The sequence below is a fragment of the Anguilla rostrata genome, chromosome 5, assembly GCF_018555375.3.
Source record: "Anguilla rostrata isolate EN2019 chromosome 5, ASM1855537v3, whole genome shotgun sequence".
Taxonomy (NCBI): Eukaryota; Metazoa; Chordata; class Actinopteri; order Anguilliformes; family Anguillidae; genus Anguilla; species Anguilla rostrata.
The window spans coordinates 18,047,831-18,070,699 of NC_057937.1; the positions used below are offsets into that span (position 1 = coordinate 18,047,831).

Sequence of the window (22,869 nt, forward strand, 5' to 3'; positions counted from 1 at the left end):
CTTTCATTCAAAGCACCCCCTGCCCTCCCCCACCCCCCACACACACAAACAAAAACACAGGTTCTCTATAAACAGGTGCAAGGGGAGATGTCTCCGCCATTCCAGTGAAGCTAAAACAAAAGCTGGGGAAAAGTTTGGGGGAAAAAGGACGGGAATTTTGCTGTCGATATCTAGCAGAGAGAACAAGCGGCCCGTACGGACAGAGGTGTAGAGAGCCGCTCAGCCTGCGGGAGGGCACGGCTGACTTCACACATCTTACTGGATACAATACGTTCGACTGAAGCGGTGCACTCTGGGAGCACAAACACAATGGAACACGAACGGGGGAGAGAAGGCTGCCGGAAAACAAGCGGTAAACTACAAAAGGGGATAAAAACACTGAAAACAAAATGCAGAGACCGAGGATGAAGCTACCACGGAAAGGGGGGGCAAGATCACTTACAGATCATGCGCTACCGCACGATGTAAAATGAGCGTTATCTGAAGGAAAGTGGTGTTCTCCTTGAATCAATGCGGGGTTCTCTTCGATCGATGTGGCGTTCTCTTAAATCAATGGTTCTTGTGATTCACAGGGAAAAAGGGTGTTGATCATACAGTGTATCAAAGTGTGAATTCAATAAAGGGAGGCGCCAGGACTGGCGTGGGAGTGCTGCAGTCTCAGAGGCTTTGGCACACTGCATTGTGGGAACAGGGCACAGTGATCATGTGAGAGCTGTGTGTACAAAAGTATGGAGACAGGCATTTGTTTGCATCTTCTACTTATTTCTTCTATGACACTCCAATGGTCCTGATTCAAAGCTACAGAAGGAAAGGGTGCTGGGGGACGGGGGAAGGGTGAAACTCACTTTAGGGACAGGGGAGGCGTCCGTCATCTTCTTAGGGCCGCTGGTCTCGGGGCTCACCTCCGGGTGGTCCACCTGGACGTGGGTCTCCAGGTCGTCCACGGTCTCGAACTTCACCCCGCACTCGGGGCAGCGCAGTCCAGAGGCGGGCTTCTCCCCGCCGGGCTCCTGGGGCGTGGTGCCCGCCGAGCCTCCCCCGCCGAGCGGGGACTGGCCGTTGGCCCCGCGGCTCATGCAGCCGGCGCACAGCCCGTACGGCAGCCCGTTGACGTCCAGCTTGACCAGCTCCTGCTTGTTCTTGAACTCCTTGAGGCAGAGGGCGCACTTGTAGAACTTGTGGCCCGCCGGGTGCAGCTGGCCGTTGGGCGAGGACGAGGCCGAGCCCGAGCCGCCGCCTGCGACGCACGCCCCGGCGCCCCCGGTGGCGGAGGACGAGGACGACAGCTTCTGCATGTGGAAGGTGCCGTGGATCTTGAGCTCCAGCGTGGAGGTGACCGTCTGCATGCAGACCACGCAGCGGAAGCCCGTCAGGGAGTTGCGCAGGTCCGGGTGCATCTGGCAGTGCTCGATGAACTCCTCCTCGCTCTGCAGCGGCAGCTTGCAGATGCGGCAGGTGCCGGTGTCCAGGCTCTTGCTATGGGTGACCTTGTGCTCGGTCAGCGTGAGCAGGGAGGGGAAGCGCTCGCCGCAGATGGGGCACATGTAGTGCTTGGCCGGGCCCCGGTGCGTCTGCACGTGCTCCCGCAGGCCGCTCTCCGAGAAGAAGGTGCGGGAGCAGACGTTGCACTTGTGGCTGCCCTTGATGAAGTCGGCCTTCTTCTTGCGGGACCCGGCGTCGTCCTCGCCGGGCCGGATGTTGTGGTCGCGGAGCCGGTGGTTCTGGAGCAGCGTCTCCATGGTGTAGGCCGCCCCGCAGATGTCGCAGGCGTACATGGGCTCCGAGGCGTCCACCTCGTCCTCGCCGCTCGCCTCGTGGCTGTTGACCGCGTCCTGTCCGCCGCCTCCGCCCTTCAGCAGCACGCTCTGGAGGTCCCCCTGCTCCGCCGAGCTGGCCCCGCCCCCCCTCTTGGACCCGCCCTGAGCCACCCCGTTGGGCGTCCCGTTCTGGCTCCCGTTCCCGCCGTCCACCGCGCAGTGCTTCTCCCGCAGGTGCTTCTCCAGCAGCACGATGGCGTGGAAGGCCTTGCTGCAGAAGCGGCAGTTGTACTTCTTGCTGTGGGTGGTGATGTGGCACTGGAGCTCCACCTCCGTCCCGAAGGACTCCCCGCAGAAGATGCACTTGCGAGCCTTGGCCCCCGCGGCGCCGGCCGGGTGTCCCAGGTGGCTGTGCTTGACGTGAAGCTGCAGGTCGCCCTCGCGGCGGAAGTCCCAGGCGCAGGCCGTGCAGCGGTACATCTTCTTCTCGTTGCTGTGCTTGACGGCCAGGTGCACCTGGATGGAAACCTTGGAGTCGAAGACCTCCTGGCAGAGGGTGCAGTGGTAGAGCACGAAGGTGTGCATGTCCAGCAGGTGCTTCTGCAGGTCGTCCACAGAGGAGAATTGCTTGTCGCAGCTCTCGCACACGTACTGGGTGGAGGTGGTGGTGTAGTGGACCGTCAGGTGCTGGAGCAGGGACTCTTGGGAGTCGAAGTCCTCCTTGTTGCACTGCGGGCAGGACTGCCTGCGGAGGAGGAGCTCAAGATGGGACTTCAGGTGGGCCTGGAAGCCCTCGAAGCTGGAGAAGCGCAAGTCACACTGGTTGCAGGGGTACTCCCCGTTGACTCCGCCCACAGGTGTGGTGTCAGACGACGGTCGGAGGCGCTTGCTGGAGGAGATCTCTATGTCAGACGAGGCGGGACTGAGGTCGGCCGCCCTGGCCTGCCTCTTGCTGTTGGCCAGCGGGATGTTCTTGTGGTTCTCCTTGATATGCTTGGTCAGCTTGAGCAGGGAGCCGAAGATGGGCGAGTTGGTGCAGTACGGGCAGGAGTAGACCTCCATGAAGGACTGGGACGGCTGCAGGACGGGCGACTCCAGCTTTGCCGCCGTCCCGGCGCCCGAGCAGTGGGTCTGCTGGATGTGCTCGGTCAGCGAGGACTCCGTCAGGAACCCCATGGAGCACTGGTTGCAAAAGAAGGCGTGGTTGCCCTCCAGAGGAGCCGACACGGCGCCCGGCAAGCAGTGGGACGCCCGGATGTGTTCCTGTAGGGAGTTGATGTCGGCGAACATATCCGGGCAGTAGTTGCAGTGGAAGGCGGTGACGTTGCTGAACTGCAGGAGGGGGAAAGCGGCGGCGGCGGCCGCTGCCGCGCCAGCGCTGGTCCGGTGGGCCTTGCGGACGTGCTCGTTCAGGTTGTACAGCGTGGGCAGGGTGTCCAGGCACAGCTGACAGGTGTGGCTCTGCTGAGGTTTGTCGGCGTGGATGGTCTTCAGGTGGATCTCCAGCACCGCCAGGCTGTTGAAGTCCCGCTTGGAGCAGTAGGGGCAGCTGTAGGTCACCTTCACTGACGACGACCACCCGACGCCGCCCTCATCCCGGTCGGAGGAGGAGGAGGGGCCCAGCTTGCGCCCGCCCCTCGAGGGCTTGAGGGTGGAGTCCGGGGTGGAGCCCCTCTCCAGTGAGGCGCTGGAATCGGGCGTGGCACTGCTCATGGAGGCCACGCTGCCCAGCGCCGGGTCCGGGCTGGCGCTGTGGTTGCTGGAGTCGGGCTGCCGGTGGCTGTCCAGGTGGCAGTACACGTCCTCCACGGACAGGAAGTGCTCGGCGCACACGGGGCACTTGTGCTTGCGGTTGGCGTGGGCGCCGTCGATGTGGGCCAGCAGCGTGGCCTCGTCGCCGAAGATCTCGGGGCAGTGGATGCACTGCAGCTCGGCCCGGTCCGACAGCTGCGGGTGGCGCGTCAGCACGTGCCTCTCCAGCTCGTCCGTCTGGCTGAAGGTCTCCTCGCAGTAGTCGCACATGTACAGGTCCTGGTCGGGGTCGGCCCCGCCCTCCCGCCGGCCCTGCTCCCGCTCGGCGCGCGACGACGCCACGTGCTCCCGGTTCTTGCGGTGGGCCTGCATGTGGCTCTGCAGGGACGAGGTGGAGGAGAAGCCCCGCTTGCACACGCTGCACTTGAAGGGCTTGCTGGAGCTGTGGGTCTTCAGGTGGATCTTCAGGTGGTCGCTGCGGGAGAAGGCCGCCTCGCACTCCTGGCAGCTGTACTTCTTGTCGCCGGTGTGCAGCTTGACGTGGCGGTCGCGGCTGCGCTTGTGCTTGAAGAGGCGGCTGCAGAAGGTGCAGCGGAAGGGCAGCTTGTCGCTGTGGATCTGCTCGTGGCGCTTCAGGTAGCTGAGGCGGCTGAAGGACTTGTCGCAGAACTGGCAGGGGTACGGCAGGCCCGAGCCGCCCTCCTCCTCCCCCTCGCCGCCCGTGCCCAGGTCGCAGCAGCCGTCCCCCAGCATCTGCGAGGGAGACGCCACGTCTTTGCTGGAGGGGGAGGACGCCACCCAGGAGAGCCCCGGGTCGTCGTCGCCATCTGCAACAAACGCCAAAAACAGACAGCATTAAAATTTTAAAAATATACACCCCACACACACCCACCCACACACACACATACAAAAAAAGAAAAGCGGGAGCTAAGAACTGTAGACGTGACTTCCACTGAGCCTGTGAAATAAGGACAGAATGTATTTTTTATCTCTCCGTGCTCCCTTTGGAACCCCCCCTCCACCCCCTTACCCCTCCCCAACACTCCTACCCCGGCATCCACCCCCATCAACCCCCAAACCCCACGTCCCTTTAGGATAGAATCTTTTTTATTTTCGTTACGGCAACCAGATACGAGCTTTGGATGAGAAAGCATTTCGAACCCGATTAGAAGAATTTCGGACAGGAAGGTCTTTCTGCGTTCTAGGGTAACGCTTACGAAACAAACCTCTTAATCGAATAAGGCTTTTATCTGTTTATTTTTTACTCCAAGTGTAGACACGTGACAGTACACAGACTCAGATTAAATTTTACATGTATAAATATCTAACATGCCGCAGATGCTGGGTCTGGCATAGGGGATAAAATTGGTGGGGGGGGGGGGGGCTATTTTGCCCCCGTCCCAAGCCACGTTGTCTGCAGAGGCCTGTTCCAACTTAGCTCCAGCGTCAACTATTTAGCATATCCACTCGAAAAACCCTCCCGAACACATGGGAGGAGGAAGACTCATGACTTATTAAGCAGAAACACTGCCTAGCTGGGGTCCCAGGGTGGCTGAGACAGACACAGAATTTTCTATCACACAGCCCTGTTTGTTTTTCCTCCCTTCTTTATTTTTTAGGTTTAATTTTTTTGACTTGTGCGAGAAGGAGAAGAAAAAAAAAGAAAAAAGGAAAGGGAGGAAAGGCGGTGGTCTTTGAGTGTTCGCAAAAAATGGACAATTCCACGCCTCTGGTCTGTTAACGTAACCCACCTCCCGAAGGTGTCGCCCCCTAGTGGCGGGGGGTTCTGTAAGGCAGGAGGAGAGATGCTGGGGCAGCAGAAAGGCAGGGCTTCCCTATTTCTACTGCAAGAATTCTAGGAGTCGAGGAGGAGGAGGTTGAGAGGCATCGTTGTTTATATTATAATATTTGCTGGCTGTTTTGCCTTCTGTCGCTCACTCTATCTTCCTGTTCATCTCTCTGCTCCTCTTGCACTTTCCATCTCACTTGCCTTATCCCCCCTTTCTCTTTCGCTCTCTCTCGCTCTCTCTCTCTCGCTCTTACCCTGTACCTTTCACCCTGTCTCTGTGTCTGTCTGTTGCATGCTAGAAGGCAAACGGGGGTGACAATGGGATTACCAAACAGGACCAAACCAAACCCACTCCCCTCGTGTACCCAGAGCCTTGTGTTGGTGTCAAATAAGGAACCCGACACAACTAAACCCAGAAACAGGGCAGGACGCCCGCTCAAAGAGAACGGGAGGTAGAAAAGAAAGCCAAGCGACTTAACGCCGCCAGACGGCAAATAAATCCGGGACCGGCGAGCGGCGCGGAGGCGAGCCGCGGCCCGACAGGTACGCCAGGAACGCGCCGGAAGAAAAACGCTTTCCGCAGAGTCCGCGGGAAAAGAAAAAGACCGAATAAGGAAAAGGAAGAAAAAAAAGAAAAAGGAAAAAAAAAAGCTGGCACATGCGGTCATTCTCCCGAATTATAAATCTATTAATGCTAATGCAATCCCTCTGACTGCGGCAGAATGTGAGAAATCACTTCTGAGAAAGGAGGAGATTATGGTCATTAAATACCCTTAATCCTTCGAAGTGTGGCGGTCGGGAAAAAAGAAGATCACATGGCTTTTAGAGGGCTTTTGTCATCCGACCGCCGGGGACTTGGCAAGAGCGCTAAACAGGGTAAGAAAATTCAATGAAAAGTTAAATTAGAGGAAAAAAACCCAAAAGAAAGGGGAGAAGGAAAAAAAAAGGAGGAGATGGGGGGGGGAGAAACGGAGCCGATGGGACCGGGCGGGCAAACGCATGCCGCTCGCTCGCTCTCTCTCTCTCCCGCCCGCTCTCGTTCCCGCACGCCACCCCGACGCCCACCCCCCCCGCAGTCTCCTTCCCCCGCTCTTTAATAGCACGGCTCATTACAGAACGAGCCGGCAGTGATCGCGGCTGCCCCCGGCGACGGCCGTCACCCCGGCGACCCCCGCCCCGGGGCGAGGGGGGGGGGGGGGCGCGGAGGGTGGCGGGACAGAGGGGCCAAAAAGACAGGGCCCCCGCTCCGATGTCTGGCGTCCCGCTCCGGTCGGGGTCCGGTAATTGGGAGCCGGAGCGGCAGAAAAGCACGGGCGACAAAAGAGGCGGCGAAGGCTGTACCCCCTCCCCCACCCCCCCGCTTCATCCGAGGTTCAAGGGGAAACCCTCGCAACCCTCCAAACAAGCCCCACCCCCTCCAGCTGGGCCAGGACGCGCCACCACGTAACCACCCCCCGCCCCCCCGTCCGCCGTTTAATGGCCAGCCCGAATGGCGCGGCCCGGACGCAGGGCAAAACGGGGTAATGAAGACCCACACCCCCACACCCCCCCATCTGGAGCGAGCCGCTCCTTTCATAGCGACACAAGGATGCGCGGTTCTCTCTCTTCCCCTTCCCAAAGCCTCCATCTGACCGTCCCCGGTTTGGCAGGCGCACCGCTCGCGCTCATGAAAAGAGCCCGGACAGACGGGCGGACGGCTCAGCCTCGACAACGGTCGCCGCCGCCGCCGCCGCCGTCCGACGCAAACAACTAATAAAACCTGAACAGATCATTAACCATCTGCCGCATCAACTTCACCAACGCGACCTCTGACTTGGAAAACAAACTTACGGATCATTAAATGCCAGCATGGTCAGTCTCAGATTGGGGGGGTGGGGGGGAGTTGCGGGGGAGGTTGTGCGGGTGGTGGTAGTAATAAGAGCATTTTGTTATTTGGACATTCATCCAATGCCATTGTTTGATGTAGCTAAGTGTGAGGACCATGGTTTCCAGACAAGTGTACTTGAGCACAAAGATAATGCCTCTAACAAATGAATACTTCTGTCAATGAGAGTCAGAGGCTCAGGCGCCATTCTGAAAGGCTGGGACGACGGGTTTAGTAGGGATCAGATCAGGGGACTTATCGGTGTGTGCGTGTGTGTGTGTTTCAGTGTGCATGTGTGTTTTTGTGTGTGTGTGTGTGTATGACTGCGTGAGTAAGCATGTTAAAGCTCGGAAGGGAACGCATCTACGTGTGGGAGTATGTGTGTGTGTGTGTGTGTGTTTGCGTGCATGTGTGTTTGTGTGTGTGTGTGTGTGTGTGTGTGTGTGTGTGTGTGTCTGCACGTGTAAGCATGTTAAAGCCTGAAAGATGGGAATGCGTCTATGTGTGGGAGCATGTCCGCGTGTGTGTTTGCGTGCACGTACACGTTTGTTTGCACACAACGCCCACCGTCAGTCTCCATCCGCGAGCCGGCGTGCGCGTGCTGACGCCTCCGCGTTCGCAGTGTGTGGACCAGCGTTCACAGAGATGCTAACGCTTTGCTCTCAGCTTTCCTTGTTCAACCCATTCCACCGCCAAACCCCACCCCCCCCCCCCCCCACCCAAACATGCTCCGCTCCCCCCTTAGCTCCTGCTAAGCTATCCATGTTAATACCCGAGGCAAGAGATTCAAACCTACGGGGGGCAAAACGCGACTCGCGCGGCGGGCTCACGCAGCGAGCGTACTGTTGGGCTCTGCAAATCATCTTTTCGCTCTGCAGAGCCTTCGCCGGCGTCTCTAATCCGCGGCTAACGCTAGCCTCCCTTACAGAGGCTTGTCCATAAAAGTGTCCGACAGCAGAGCCCACAGCACTGATGGCTTCGGGGCCACTGTCACACACCTCTCACGCCGGAGAATTTCATACCGATTTAGGGACTTTTATAGCACACTGTACCACATTAGTGGCTTTTATAGACCTCTCCCGCCCAGTGTACTCTCTCTCCCGCTCCTCTGTTTACAACTCCCCGTCTCGCTCTCTCTCCTTTCTCTCCTCTCCGTTCACTCTACCACCATCAATTCATCCTGTTCTCCTTCTCCCCGCCCTCCTCTCCCGCTGTCCTGCCTCTCGTCCTCTTGACTCCTCGTCCAGCTCGTCCCCGCGTCTCCTCTCCCCACCCTCTGTCCTCTCCTTCGCCCCCTTTCCCCTCTTCCATCCTCCTCTTCCCCCTGTCGCCCTCTACACCAAACAGTTTTATAAACAGTACAGATGACTGGGCCTCACTCTGCAGTTGCCATGGCGATGCCAGGGGGGGGACAAACCATGCCCTGTGGGATGGGGGCGGAGGGTGGGGGCAGGAGCTGACCACATGGCAGCCAGCCCCCCCTCAGAGACAGGAGCGGCGCGGGACAGGGGCACGGAACGGTACACCTGTTCGCCCCGGCCCGCTCCATAAGGCACCGCCCCGGGGACAGGCACCTGAGCGGACACCCCGTCCCTGAAAAAAGCCCCCCGCCCCCGTTCCTGATGATGTCACAGAGGCCTTCTGCTCGGGAGCCAGGCCCGCGGGGCCGCCGGTCCTGAAGGACGCCCTCGCGCGTCGTCCGCCGCGCATATGGCGGCAGCTGTCCCCCCCCGCGCGGCGGCCGAACAGCCGGACGAGTTCCCAGGGCAGCGGGGTGAGAGAGGGCCGGGGGGGGGGCAGCGGGGTGGGAGAGGGGGGAAGAGTGGGTGGGTGGGGGGAGGGGAGAGAGAGCGGGTGGGTGGGGGTGGGGGAGGGAGAGAGAGTGGGGTGAGAGGGGGCCAGGGGGGCAGTGGTGTGGGTGGGGGAGGGAGGAGAGAGAGCGGGGTGAGAGAGGGCCGGGGAGAGAGAGCAGGGTGGGTGGGGGTGGGGGAGGGGGGAGAGAGAGGCGGGTGGGTGGGGGTGGGGGAGGGGGAGAGAGAGTGGGGTGAGAGGGGGCCAGGGAGAGAGAGTCGGGTGGGTGGGGGAGGGGGGAGAGCAGGGGTGGGGTGGGGAGGGAGAGAGAGCAGGTGGGTGGGGGGTGGGGGAGGGAGGAGAGGTGGTAGGGGCAGGGAGAGAGTCGGTGGGTGGGAGGGGAGAGAGAGCAGGGTGGGTGGGGGGGGGGAGGGGAGAGAGAGTGGGGTGGAGGGGCCAGGGGAGGAGTGGTGGGTGGGGGAGGGGAGAGAGAGCAGGTGGGTGGGGTGGGGGAGGGGAGAGAGAGTGGGGTGGAGAGGGGGCAGGGGAGAGAGTCGGTGGTGGGGGGGAGCGGGTGGTGGGAGGGGGGGAGGAGAGAGTGGGGTGAGAGGGGGCCAGGGAGAGAGAGTCGGGTGGGTGGGGGAGCGGGGAGAGAGAGCAGGGTGAGTGGGGGAGGGGGGAGGGGGGAGGCAGCTGACAGCGGCCTCACTCACCCTGATGACAGGAGGCCGAGAATTGGGACGCCCTCAAGAGAGCCCGACCAGAAACAGGGCCCCAAAACGACAGATTCAGGATCAAGGTCCTGCAGACCAGACCTGGGATCAATTCATCAATGCTTATTTCACTTAATTCCTCATGGAACAAAATTGGGTATTTTTTTTTCACTCCATTTCCTTAATTGAGAAAAAGGACATAAGTTAACCTGCAATAGACCAGTTTAGGTGCCTCGATGGTAAAGTACACTTAAAGGTTTGCAAAAAAAGGAATGAAAGGCCCATGGAACACGCATAACTGCCGGAAAATGACTTTGGCCCACAACTCCCTTGGGTTCAAACCATTTTACTGAACCAAAAAAAAGACTGTCTGAGCCCTCCGCTTTGGGCTTCTCACCCACCCGTACTCCCCTTTCCCTAGAATGGTTCCTTCCCCACGCTGGCTATAAGGCAGGGAAAATGGGCTGTTCCAACGCCAGTTAGGGGGGGGGAGTGCAGAGGGCGCAGGCAGCTGTGGGGTGACATCCAGAGCGTGCAGAGCAGCTCAGGCCACGCGGTCGCGGTTCGGCTGTGCAGGGAGGGGGGCACAACCTGAGACTAACAGGTGCAGGATGTGGCAGGTGCGCGCGGGGCTGAGGGTGGGGAGGGGATGCGTCTCCCCCTCCTCCTCCCAGGAGGAGCCCGCTCAAAGAGGAGAGGCACAGGCGAATTCTGGGAAAGTAAAAGGCTGACGAGAGAGAGACAGAGGTTGAGAAAGCAAAAAAGAGGGGGAGAGAGAGCACAGAGACAGAGAGAGAAAGGGAGAAACATGAAGGAGAAACACAACAAAGAGGTAGAGAGAGAGAGGTAGAGAAAGGGAGAAAGAAAAAGAGAGCGAGAGGAGGGAGAAACGTGAGGGAGAGACCGCAACAAAGAGACAGAGTGAGAGAGAGAAGGAGAGAGAAAGGGAAAAAGCAAAACAGAGGGAGAGAGAGAGGTAGAGAGAGAGGGAGAGAAGGGGAGAAAGCAAAACAGAGGGGAAGAGAGAGGTAGAGAGGTAGAGATAGAGAGAGAGAGACAGAGGTAGCGATAGACAGAGATAGAGAGAGAGAGGAGCGAGCGCGTGCGGTGTGACGGCAGCAGGACCGGCGCTGGGAGGACTAGCGGGCTGCAGGCTCGGTGCGCCGGGCCCCCCCACAGAGCTCACGGCAGCAGCAGGAGTCAGGAGCGTTACACAGCTGCTCTTTAATTACCAGTGAAGTGCACCAAAAGAAGCCATTTACAGAGGGGACGCACACCAAAACAAGCCGTTCACAGAAGGGATGCGCACCAAAACAAGCCGTTTACAGAAGGGATGCGCACCAAAACAAGCTGTTTACAGAAGGGATGCGCACCAAAACAAGCTGTTTACAGAGAGGAAGTGCACCAAAACACGCTGTTTACAGAGAGGAAGTGCACCAAAACAAGCTGTTTACAGAGGGGACGTGCACCAAAACAAGCCGTTTACAGAAGGGATGCGCACCAAAACACGCCGTTTACAGAAGGGATGCACACCAAATCACGCTGTTTACAGAGAGGACGTGCACCAAAACAAGCCGTTTACAGAAGGGATGCGCACCAAAACAAGCCGTTTACAGAAGGGATGCACACCAAATCAAGCTGTTTACAGAAGAGATGCGCACCAAAACACGCTGTTTACAGAAGAGATGCGCACCAAAACACGCTGTTTACAGAGAGGAAGTGCACCAAAACACGCTGTTTACAGAGAGGAAGTGCACCAAAACACGCTGTTTACAGGGAGGAAGTGCACCAAAACAAGCTGTTTACAGAAAGGAAGTGCACCAAAACACGCTGTTTACAGAGAGGAAGTGCACCAAAACACGCAGTTTACAGTAGAGATGAAAACCAAATCAAGCCCTTAATTGAAGAGGAAGTGCACCAAACTAAGCCCTTAACTGAAGGGAAGTGCCTTCACAGAAAGTCTACACCTGTGCAACAAAAAGTGCAACAGTAGCAATAAAAAAAGATTACTCAGTCCACATCAAAATAGCAGCAAATACTGGAAATGTCTGTTTCCTTAACAATGAGCAAAGAAAAGGTTTTATCTTGAGCTGAATATGTAAACTCTGAATATGTAAACGTACGACCTGACCCTTGGACCTGATACTTCTATGATTCTCAGAGACCACAGCAGCCATTAGCAGATGCTCTAAATATCAGCACTTAACACAGGACAAAACCGCTTCTGAAAACATGGGCTGGTGACTTTGATTTTCTACGGGAGCGCAAGCCTTCTTACAGATGGAAGTGCAGCACAGGTCCTACAGAAGGGGATGTGGCAGGCGCTACCTTCCATCTGCTCCCTGTTTTTTTCTCTCTCTCTCTCTCCTTCTCCCCGTTCCCTTCTTTGCCTCCCTCCCTCCGGTCCCCTCCAGAGGGAGAGGGATTGTTCCGGAGGAGTCCGTGTCAGCTGCGGCGGTGATTAGAGGGAACAGGAGTGCAGGCATGTTCCCTCTGTGTCACCCACAATAGGAAACAGCTGCCAGCTTAGCCAAGCAGGAAACAGAGCGGGTACCCCGCCACCCCCCCGCCTCCTCTCCTCTCCTCTCCTCCCCTGCTTCCACTTCCTGTTTGCCACGGCTGCCAGCGGATCCCGAGCTTCCTCGCTGTCGTGCGACCCCCCCCCCCCCCCCCCCCGCCCCCTACCCCCGTCCCGCTTAGCGACGCCGTAGAACCTGTCAGTCAAGAGAGTCAGGCCTTGTCGCTTTGATCCGAGGGTCGGCTCTGATCACAGGCCGCGCTTCTCCTCCTCCCGTTCTTTCCTTCGTTCCTCCGCTTTAATCGCAGCGAGATCGCGGTCTCTGCCGTTCAAACGCGCACCTCTCTCTCACCCCCGCGCTCCACCCTCGCGTCGGCCTCGCTCTCCCTTTCCCCCCTCAGCGTCTCTCTCTCCTCCTCCTCCTCCTCCTCCCCGCCCTGCATTATTCAGGGACGCCATTTTTTTCCCAGATTCCCCTCTAATCAATCAAGAGATACTGGTTTTTCGGTCCCTACCTAAACAACTCAGCCAGAGGACGTGGACTTGGGTACACGAGATAAGCACACAAATCTAGAGCGTTGGCACACTTTAACAGCTGATAGCAGGAGACTAGGCCCCCCCCCCACACAACCCCCACATTTAGGGTCTGAATAAATCTGATTAAGCAGGAAAAACCACATTCCTGATCATTTCACTTTCTCTCTTGTGTTATTCATATGCAAATAAAGTATACAGCAAAAAAAAATAAAACCATTTTTTTGACTAAATGTGACTTCTTTACATGACACTGTACTTGAGGGGTACTAAATGCCCTTCAAGATAAGAGCTACATTAAAAGCTTCGTTTCTGTCGCCCTCTCTTTCTTCCTGCTCCGTCTCTCCAGCGCTCTGCCTCTCCCCCCCTTCTCTCTCACGGGTAGGCGAAGCCGCTCTCTCTCTCTCTGCTATAACTCATCCGAGCCGGACGAGCGCGACGCAGGTCCCGCGGCCCGCGGCGCCGCGGACGCCAGATCACCCGTGATTCTCGCAGCTCGATCATCCGTCGTCAGCGGAGAGCATTTATTAAAAAACAGTTGCCGCGCCCCCTCCCAGCAAGACCTGGGCAGGAAGTGCATCACAAAAAAAGGGTCAGGTCGCTCCCGGAAAAAAAACTGATACGCGAAGAGGAGCGCAAAATAAATGACCAAATAAAAGGGATACATGAATAAATAAATGACACTTTACGGAAATGTGAAATCTCGCACAATTGCAAAGTTTTGGAAAGGGATTCGTGGCGGAACACCAGGAAGGGACGCGCCCTTACTGAACGCTGCAGCGGAGCTGGGACGCGACCAAACGCCCATCCGCTTTTCAGATTAACAGCGCCCCCTCTATGCCGAGCCCAGGTCCTCGTTAACTATAAAAAAAAACCTCATTTCGAGCAGCGCGAAAGCTGTACGTGCCTCCAACGCACAGCGGCACATTGAATCGCCGAGTTCCGACCGGCTAATCGTGGACGTAGCGCTCGTGACAGACGGACAGACGGACGGAGCGCTCGTGACAGACAGACGGACGTAACGCTCGTGACAGACAGACGGACCTTGCGTCTGAGGAGGGGAACTTGAGGGAGCGGGTCACGGACCCAGAGCAGGACCGGAGTCAGAGAGCTGGCTCCTGGATCTTTTGTTCCTCCAGGAGTCCCCTGAGTGCCCACCCCCACCCACCCCGCCGCCCCTTCCCCCCCCCAGGCGGAGCGCAGCGTGTAAATAAGTCCTGCGGGCAGCTGGGACTCAGGTGGGGGGCTCTTTATGGTTCCAGACAGAGCGTGCACAGTGAAAGCTGAGAGAGAGGGCTGGGGGGGGGGTGCCCAGGGGGGGCCCAGGGGAGGCCGGGCAGAGGGTGGAGGGGGGTCTGGGGCCCAGGGGAGCAGAGGCACAGGCAGAGAGCGACGGGTACCTCCTGCCCACTACGGCTCCCTGGGACCTCAGCCCACCCCCTCTGGGACCCCGGCACTGAGAGGAACACCTGGACCTGTCATTACTAACACACATACACTGCACACACACACACACACACAGATACACACACTCATGCTCTACACACACACACACACACACACACACACTCTACACATACACAGAGACACACACACACACTCTACACACACACATACACTGCACATACACACACACACACACACAGAGACACACTCTACACATACACAGAGACACACACACACACACACACACTCTACACACACACTCACGCTCTACACATACACACACACACAGACACTCTCTACACACACACAGAGACACACACACTCACGCTCTACACACACACAGAGACACACACACACACACACAGACACACGCTCTACACATACACAGCACGTACACTGCACGTACACACACACACACACAGACACACACACTCACACTCTACACACACACAGACATACACTCTACACACACACACACAGACACACACTCACGCTCTACACATACACACACACACACTCATGCTCTACACATACACAGGGACACACACACACAGATACATACATACACTACACGTACACAAACACACACACAGACACACAGATGCTACACATGCACACACATGGAGACACACAGACACCCATACATTACATGCATACACACATACACCTACAAAGACAGACTACACATACACGTACACGGACAACACACACACACACACACACACACTAGTCACAGACTGGTTGAACTGAAAAAGCTGCAAAGGGGTGGATAGACCCCAGCCCTACTTCAATACTCAATGCATGCTACACACACAGACACAGACATTCATCACATGTACACACATGACACACACACAAACACACACACTATACACACACAGACACACACATACATTACATGTACACACAATGCACACACACGCACCACTTGCCTGCTCAACACATAGACATTCACTCACTGATAAACCATAAAACACCCACTCTAATAATACACTATTGTACACACACACACACACACACACACCAGGGAGGCCACAGAGTGATGTGAAGGAGATGCCTGGGCTGGGCTGTGCTGCACTGAATAAGGACAGGATAATTACCCCAATATTAAAGCCTGTACTCCCAGGGGTGACACCAGGACACCAGGCTGGGGTTCAAGGACAGGGAAAGAGACAGAGGAGGGGGGGGAGGGGGGAGGGAGAGCAAGAGAAAGAGATGGAGAGGAACAGGAAGAACAGGGACACAGGATGCTACGCGGGACACCAGCAGCCAGACTCAAAGAGATGAACGCCGGTGACACGGTGGTCAGCGCGCAGAACGCTTTCAGCTCTGTACCCCGTTCAACAGAATCTAGAACTTTCTACACCATACAGAGACTTTACAGCTTCTGTACTGATGTGGAGCCGTAGCATCGCAAACAGGAAACAATATGTTTATATACTGTACCAATAGGTTTCCTTACATGTACAACAGCACCATTTCTGCAGTGCCAGCCATTTTTATTGCTCTTTGTCATACTTGGCTTTTATATTCGGAATGAGTTTCAATCGCCTTTTGAATCATTCTGGTCAAAAACACACACACTACACAACTACTGCACAATACGCACATACACTAATTATGCAATGACCGAGTTTCTTTTTGTCCCACTGTTTCTACTTAGTCTGCAGCGTTAACTGTGGGGGGAAAAGTGAGAATAAATAAAGCATTAAAAAAAAACCAGTAACACAAAGCCACACAAGATGACGCACGGGTCCAGCATCGTTACGAGGCGACCCGAACGACTGAAGCTAGAAAACAAGCCTCCCCCCCTCGCACAAAGAACCCCCCCCTTCCTACCCCCAAACACGGGCCACAGTCTCGTGATTAAAACCACACATACAAACAGGGTGTGTGTCCGTGTGTGTGCGGGTGTGTGTGGGGGTGCGTGGGGGTGTGTGCAAGCGTGTGTGTGTGGGGAGAAAGGGGGGGGGGGGGTGACGGAATGCAGATTCATCGAGATGGGGTCATGAGAGCAGGCTGTTTGTTTTGGTCTGTCTGTTGTTATCCGTCTGCGCCCGCCTCCAACGCCCCTTCCACCCACACGCACCTCCCATTTGTTTGTGCTTGTTTTCGGACAGAGACGGCAACTCTTGAATAAGGGCCTGGAACTGCGTCAGCACCTCAGCTTGGGGGGCAGGGGGGAGGAGACAGCTTATCGTACAACGCGGGATTTTTAGCCTCGCTGAAAACTTTATCGATGCAACCTGAAAAGAGTTTAGCACTTTCCTTACAACAAAGGCCTCAGAAGCAAGGCCTTTAATCCCTAATAGGGCTCTTCCTGAGCCTCCGATCTGGATTGACCCTTGGAAAGAAAACTCACACACACACACACACACACACACACACACACGCACACACGCGCACGCACGCACGCCGGCGCACAGACACACACAAAGTATCAAAGTCGAATACCGCCGTCAATGAAAGAAACCAACGTTAAAACAAAGCGAAAAGGCCCCTTTGTGGATTTAAAGAGCTCGCACCGCCTGCATCAAAGCGGCGGAGAGAAAAGAAGCAGAGCCGCACAAAGGTGGAGGGAGCGGGGGGAGAAATATCTGCCCCACGTGAGACAGATCAAAGGGGAGACGGAGAGAGCGAGGCCGGGCGGCCCCGTAATTACGGCCCACATCCGCCAGTCCGCGGGGCTGGCCAGGGAGGGGGGGCACCAGAAAAGTTCTCAAGTCCACTGGCTCCGGTGGGGGTTGCTGTGTTCTGCATCACCCAGCACCCCCCACCCCCCGCTCCCCCACCAACAGCACCAGATCACATCCAAGCTGACCCCCACTCCTCCTCGACCAATGAGGGCCCTAGATCCACCCAGGGGGAAGTGGGCCATGGGGGTTTGGGTTGGGGTGGGGGTGGGGGTGGGGCGGGGTGTCCTGCTGGCCTGCGGGACATCATTGTCCACAGAGAGTACCCAGCAGAAAGGGGGGAAGGTTTTGTTGGAAACTTCTGGCATCGCCCCAGGGGCTGCTCTCTGAGAGCAAATATGAAGCTGACCTTCCTCTCTCTGCCTCTGTCTTTCTCCCTCTCTATCTCCCACACAAGAACACACACACATACACACACTCAAACATAAACACATACGCACATTCACATAAAAATGCACACTCATACTCTCACAGCTTTGCACACACACACATGCACAGTTAGTTCATACATACACTTTCCGTCTAAAACACACACACACATGCTCAGAAGCACGCACGTACATTTGAGAGTGGGCCTGCCAGTCGATCAGTAAGCGGTCACAGACCGGTTGAACTCCACAAAGCTACAGTGGGATGGACAGACCACAGCCCTACTTTAAACACCCCACTCACCTCTCACATCAAAAAATAAAATTAGGCAATTTTTAAAACAAAGATACGCTCACTCTAACCTCAGGCTCTACCAGAGCTCGCCCCTAACCTCGTTCCCCACGCCAACGAGGGGCGCTACTCGCCCGTGTCCCGAGAAACTGCGTGCCGAACCGTGTACCGAACCATGAGCCAACCTGCCCCAACACGAGGCCCAAGTCTCCGAACCCGGCTCTGCTTCCAAACAGGAAGCGGCTGTCAGGCGGTCGGCGGTCGGCGGTCGGTGGCTGTCAGGTGGTCGGCGGTCGGTGGCTGTCAGGTGGTCGGTGGCTGCGGCGATGGGGATTGGATATTTTCACGGTGCAGCAGGGCGCCAAACTAGGGCCTAGGCCAGGGGAGAGGAAAGGGGACGTCTTGCCTTGACTGCGTTCATGAGGCCGTAACGAAGGGTGGTTTGACGTGAGGAGATAATCAGGGGAAACCAGTCTCCTGTACAGGGCTTGACACTAACACCCGCCACCCATCGAATGCGGGCAGAACGGGCTGGTGAAAATGCCGAGCGGCTGGTGACTTTAGAAAACCACTAGCCACAGCGGCCGGTGAGCCAAAAGGTTCATGTGAAGCCCTGCTCATGTACAATTAACCAGTAGTTTGTGTTGACCAGCCACTTTCCTGTTAGCATTTGTTGTCAGTTAGAATGGTAATTAAATACCTTTACGACCGCCCATCGCCTTCATTGTCCAAGGAAGATGCTTTTGTGCATGTGGGCATGGGCGCGTGCTCAAGTGTGCATGTGTGTGAGTGAGAGACAGTATGCGTATACATGCGCATGTGTGTATTTTTGTGGTGCTGTATACCTTAGAAGGCTGTCTAAAGTCTTGTAATGAGATTAAAATCTTTCACGTAAGAAGAAAATATTGGCTTGTTTTAAATTACTGTTTATTTGAAAAGTGAAATTCTCTTACCCTACTTGTCTCATCTCATTGTAACTATTTGTCATATTTTTCTTTTAAAAAGTAATAGAAATAAGTGAGTCTAAATATAAGACTAAAATTCTAGTTGAGATTGACTTTTTTTGGTTATTGCAGTGTACTGGTAGATGTTCATCATGGGTAGTCAAACACACTTTCTATACAGAGACTCATACCTGATGCACTTTTAGTCTCTTTTAAAATACAAATTAAAATTTTATTTAATCTCTCTCTCTGTTTCACTCCCTGTCATTTTTACTTGCCTTTGTTAATTTCGAGGGCCTAAAAAATCATAGCTGAACACGTAGAAGAACCTGCGTGTCCCAAAATTAAATTAAAATTAAGATTAAATTAAATCAAAACCCCCAAGTGCTTTATTACTTACTAATGTTTCATGCTATTACTGTTTTTTTTTCCTAAAAAAAGAAAAAAGAATAATTAAAGACAAGGGTATAATTTTAAAATAAAAAAATAATATGTCTAGGGTTTTTTTTTAAGTTAATCAGTTTTCTTTTGTTCCTTCTGATGTGATATGTGTTCAAAGAGACTGATTCATACTGGACGTCCACGAGACAGAGTGTGTGTGCATGTACTGCATGTTTTAGCGTGCACAAACATACATGAGAGAGAGAAGGAGGGGAGACATAGGGAGGGAGAGCGAGAGGGAGGGGGAGAGGAAGAGAGAGAAACAAAAAAGGATGAGACAAACTGATGTTTAGTGCATAGGCACAGACATTCAACTTCGATTGATTGGGTAAACCAGGGAGTGTCTGAAAACCAGCAGGCTTTCCATAACAGTGAAAGGGACAGACATGCACAATGCACCCGGTGTGCAGACCTGCTGCAGGGCCGAGAGGACACCAGCATGGGAGCGAGGGAACATGAGAGAGCCAACATAGCCTAGGAGTAGCAGGCCTGAGGATGTGATGGAGGAAGTGGCTGGGCGAGGATGTGATGGAAGAAGTGGCAGGGTGAGGATGTGGCAGGTTGAGGATGTGATGGAGGAAGTGGTAGAGTGAGGATGTGATGGAGGAAGTGGCAGGGTGAGGATGTGGCAGGGTGAGGATGTGATGGATGAAGTGGTAGGTGAGGATGTGATAGACCAAATGGCAGGGTGAGGATGTGATAGAGGAAGTGGCAGGGGGAGGATGTGATGGAGGAAGTGGCAGAGTGAGGATGTGATGATGTGGCAGGTCGAGGATGTGATGGAGGAAGTGGCAGGGTGAGGATGTGGCAGGGAGAGAAGGCCGAGGTTCACCAGAAGTACTCACACATCACGTTCCCACCACTCCCAAATTCCACCTTTACCTCCTCTACCCTCTTCCCTTCTTCCCTCTCTCACTTGTATTCCTCAAACTTCAGTTTCTTTTCTACACTCCCTTCTGTTTTCCCTTCACCACTGACCAAGTGCATGATGGAGAGGTGAGGAGAAGGACAGAGGGTGGGAATAATGTGAAGATGACCGGCATTTCTTCACTGCTACTGGAGGCATTGAGTAGCCGACCGCCTTTAAAGAGAAAAAAAAGCCCTGAAAACAAAAATTAAACAAATAGCCCCAAAAAAAATCATCTGCTTTGTTTGCGACTCTTGTCAACAGAATTATCGGGGCCGGCAGCACCCCCCCCCCCATCCCCCCCTCCCTCCCATATCCCCAAACCCCCTCCGCTCCATCTCTCCTTAACTTTCTACCCCGTGGCAGTACGCTGTAAGATTAGCAGTGTTCCCTGCGCCTCCAATCCGGATGGACCCTTATCAGCTAGTCACCAGTCCGCTCCAAGCCCTTCACAGCTGTCGCCCCCACCCTCCCCCAAACCAATGCCCCCCCCCCCCCAACCCAACCCTCCCCAGCCTTTATCTGTTCACTTGCAGGCCGCACGGCCTGGCAGCCATGCCGGGGGTGGGGGGGGGGGGCGAGAGCAGGCCTCTCCTCTCCCCCCCCCCACGCTCCTCCACCCTCCCTGGGAAAGGCTCATGGAAACGGGCCCGCGTTACTCTGCCCGGGTCCTGGGGGAGTTCATTACTCAAGCTGGGCGCTCCCATCCACGGGCCCATAGAGCAGGCCTCAGCCTCCCCACTGTACTCCACTGGAGCTGCTCTCATTACAGAGGGAGAGAGGGAGAGAGAAAAGAGGGGAAAAGGAAAGAAAAGACCAAGCAAAGCAGCGAGACTAATAATGCAATCTACTTTTGGGGTTTCTTTTGTTTGAAGGACTGACAGTTTTCATACACGCATGCACGCGCACACACACACACACCTCCCATTTCGATTGCTTATTTGTATGTTTTTACGGTTCCGTTTGGTGAACAATACTGGCCCCTCTTCTCTCCACGCCAAACACGCACGCACGCACGCACGCACGCACACACGCACGCGCACACACACACACACACACACACACACACACACACACACACAGCCACCGCATCCTTCTTCCACACCCGCCCTGGGGAGTTTCCAATGTCACCGCGGCAGACACCGATGAATGAGAACTCACCTACAAGCACCTTTTATTCCATTTTAGCACAAAAATGCTTAACCCCCCCCCCCCCCTTCCTCTTCTCTGCGGAGGACCCCATGTGACCCTGCTGCTGAGAGCTCAGGATTCCAATCAGGCACCGAGCTAGACGGCTATTCCCGGGACAAAGGACAGAGAGCGGCGCTGTCGGGGGGGTGGGGGGTTGGGGGGTTGGAGGGGAGAGGGGGGGGGGCCAGAGGGGGAGAGAGGGATGGGAAGAGCGAACAAAGGCTTGAGCGGGCACCCAGGGGAGCAGGCAGCCACAGTGCTGACGTTAAAAAGGGGGGGGGGGGTAAGGGGTGGGGGTGGGGGTGGGGGTTGGCGGAGAAAGCCTGCCAGGGGATAACCGCCCCCAACTCCAACCCTGCTCTCCTGCTCTCCACACAGGAAGATCCCAGGAGCCGCGCTCCGCGCTCCCTCCCCTCCCCGCCCCGCCCTCCAGGCCCTGCAGATTCCTCCAAACCCCAGCAAGTCTGGGGGCCACCCAGTCACATTTCACATCTGAGAGCGCGCGAAGGAAGAGCCGTAAGAACCTGACTGGGAGCAGGTCCCTTTCCCCGCTCGTCCCTGTGCCATCCTGAGCAGTGGAGGTGCGTGTGCGTGGTTATATCTGTGTGTGTGTGTGTGTGTGTGTGTGTGTGTGTGTGTGTGTGTGTGTGTGTGTGTGTGTGTGCGCGTGTGTGTGTCTGTGCATGCATATACCTGTGCGCAAACTAAGTCTGTGCTTATATGTGTGTGTGTGTGTGTGTCTGTGTGATCTGTGAGTGTGTGAATGTGTGTGTGTTTACATCTGTGTGGTTATCTGTGTGTGCGCGTTTATGTCTGTGCTTATATCTGTGTGTGTGTGTGTGTGTGTCTGTCTGTCCGAGTATGTGTGATCAGTGTGTGTGTGTGTGCTATCTGTGCATGCGAGTGTGTGTGTGTGTGTCTGTGAGATCTGCGTGTGTGATCTGTGAGTGTGTGTTATCTGTGCGTGTGAGTGTGTGAGTGTGTGTGTCTGTGAGATCTGCGTGTGTGATCTGTGAGTGTGTGTTATCTGTGCATGCGAGTGTGTGTGTGTGTGTGTGTGTGAGATCTGCGTGTGTGATCTGTGAGTGTGTGTGTTAAACAGACTTCCACACCCCTCAGGAAGGAAACTGCAGCAGACAGGGTTTCTGGTGTCTTTCTCTGGGCACGTGTCCCAGGAGCGAAGCTTTTCTCTGACATTTTGCCAGACAAAGGTGGACCACACCTGAATGCAGGGTTAAAACCATTACAGCAGAGTGTGCGTGTGAGTGCGCGTGCGTGTGTGTGTGTGTGTGTGTGTGTATAACTTGCTTTCAGACAGACAGCAGCAAGCCAGGAAGGAATACCAGGCTAAACCCAAACAGGTTGCAAAAACCAACTCTCTGTCTCTCTCTCTCTCTCTCTCTCTGTACTCTCTACCTTTTCTCTTTTTCTCTTACACCATTTTCTTCTTTCCCTTCATTACTAGCCCTCCCCCTCTCTCTCTCTCTTCATTTCTCCAGCTCTACAGTAAATTTGTAATTGGCCATTGTTCTGCAGATTTCCTGGCTCCGAGATTGCTCATCTATAGCCAAAGTTTACTTGAACAGAGGAATGTGGGTGCGGGAGGGTCATTACTCTGAATGCCCTTTGCCCTTTGCCCTTCGGCCTTTAACTGTAGGCGATGCATTTAAGCACATAAAGCCACATTTTACTTTGCTTTGCTACACAGTACACATGTCACTTCTCGTTAATTTAAAAAGGTTTTACCACAGGCACCCGGTAGCTAAGACCTCACCGCTGCACCTGCATCTTCTGGAGTAAAAAAAAAAAAAAATGCCAAAACTCGCGAGCGCACGGAGAGGCCGGCGTGTTGCCGGGCCCAAGCGCTCG

The 22,869-nt window shown here is 55.4% G+C and overlaps 1 protein-coding gene across 3 annotated transcripts in view; it reads right to left on the reverse strand.

Annotated features, from left to right (window-relative positions):
* The window catches only part of znf423 (zinc finger protein 423), a 165,086-nt gene that overhangs the window by 82,676 nt on the left and 59,541 nt on the right, over positions 1-22,869 (reverse strand). For all 3 annotated transcript variants that reach the window (XM_064335484.1, XM_064335481.1, XM_064335483.1), the window contains one exon: positions 846-4,336. In XM_064335484.1, the coding sequence (XP_064191554.1) occupies positions 846-4,336 (3,491 nt within the window). The remainder of the gene's footprint in view (positions 1-845; positions 4,337-22,869) is intronic.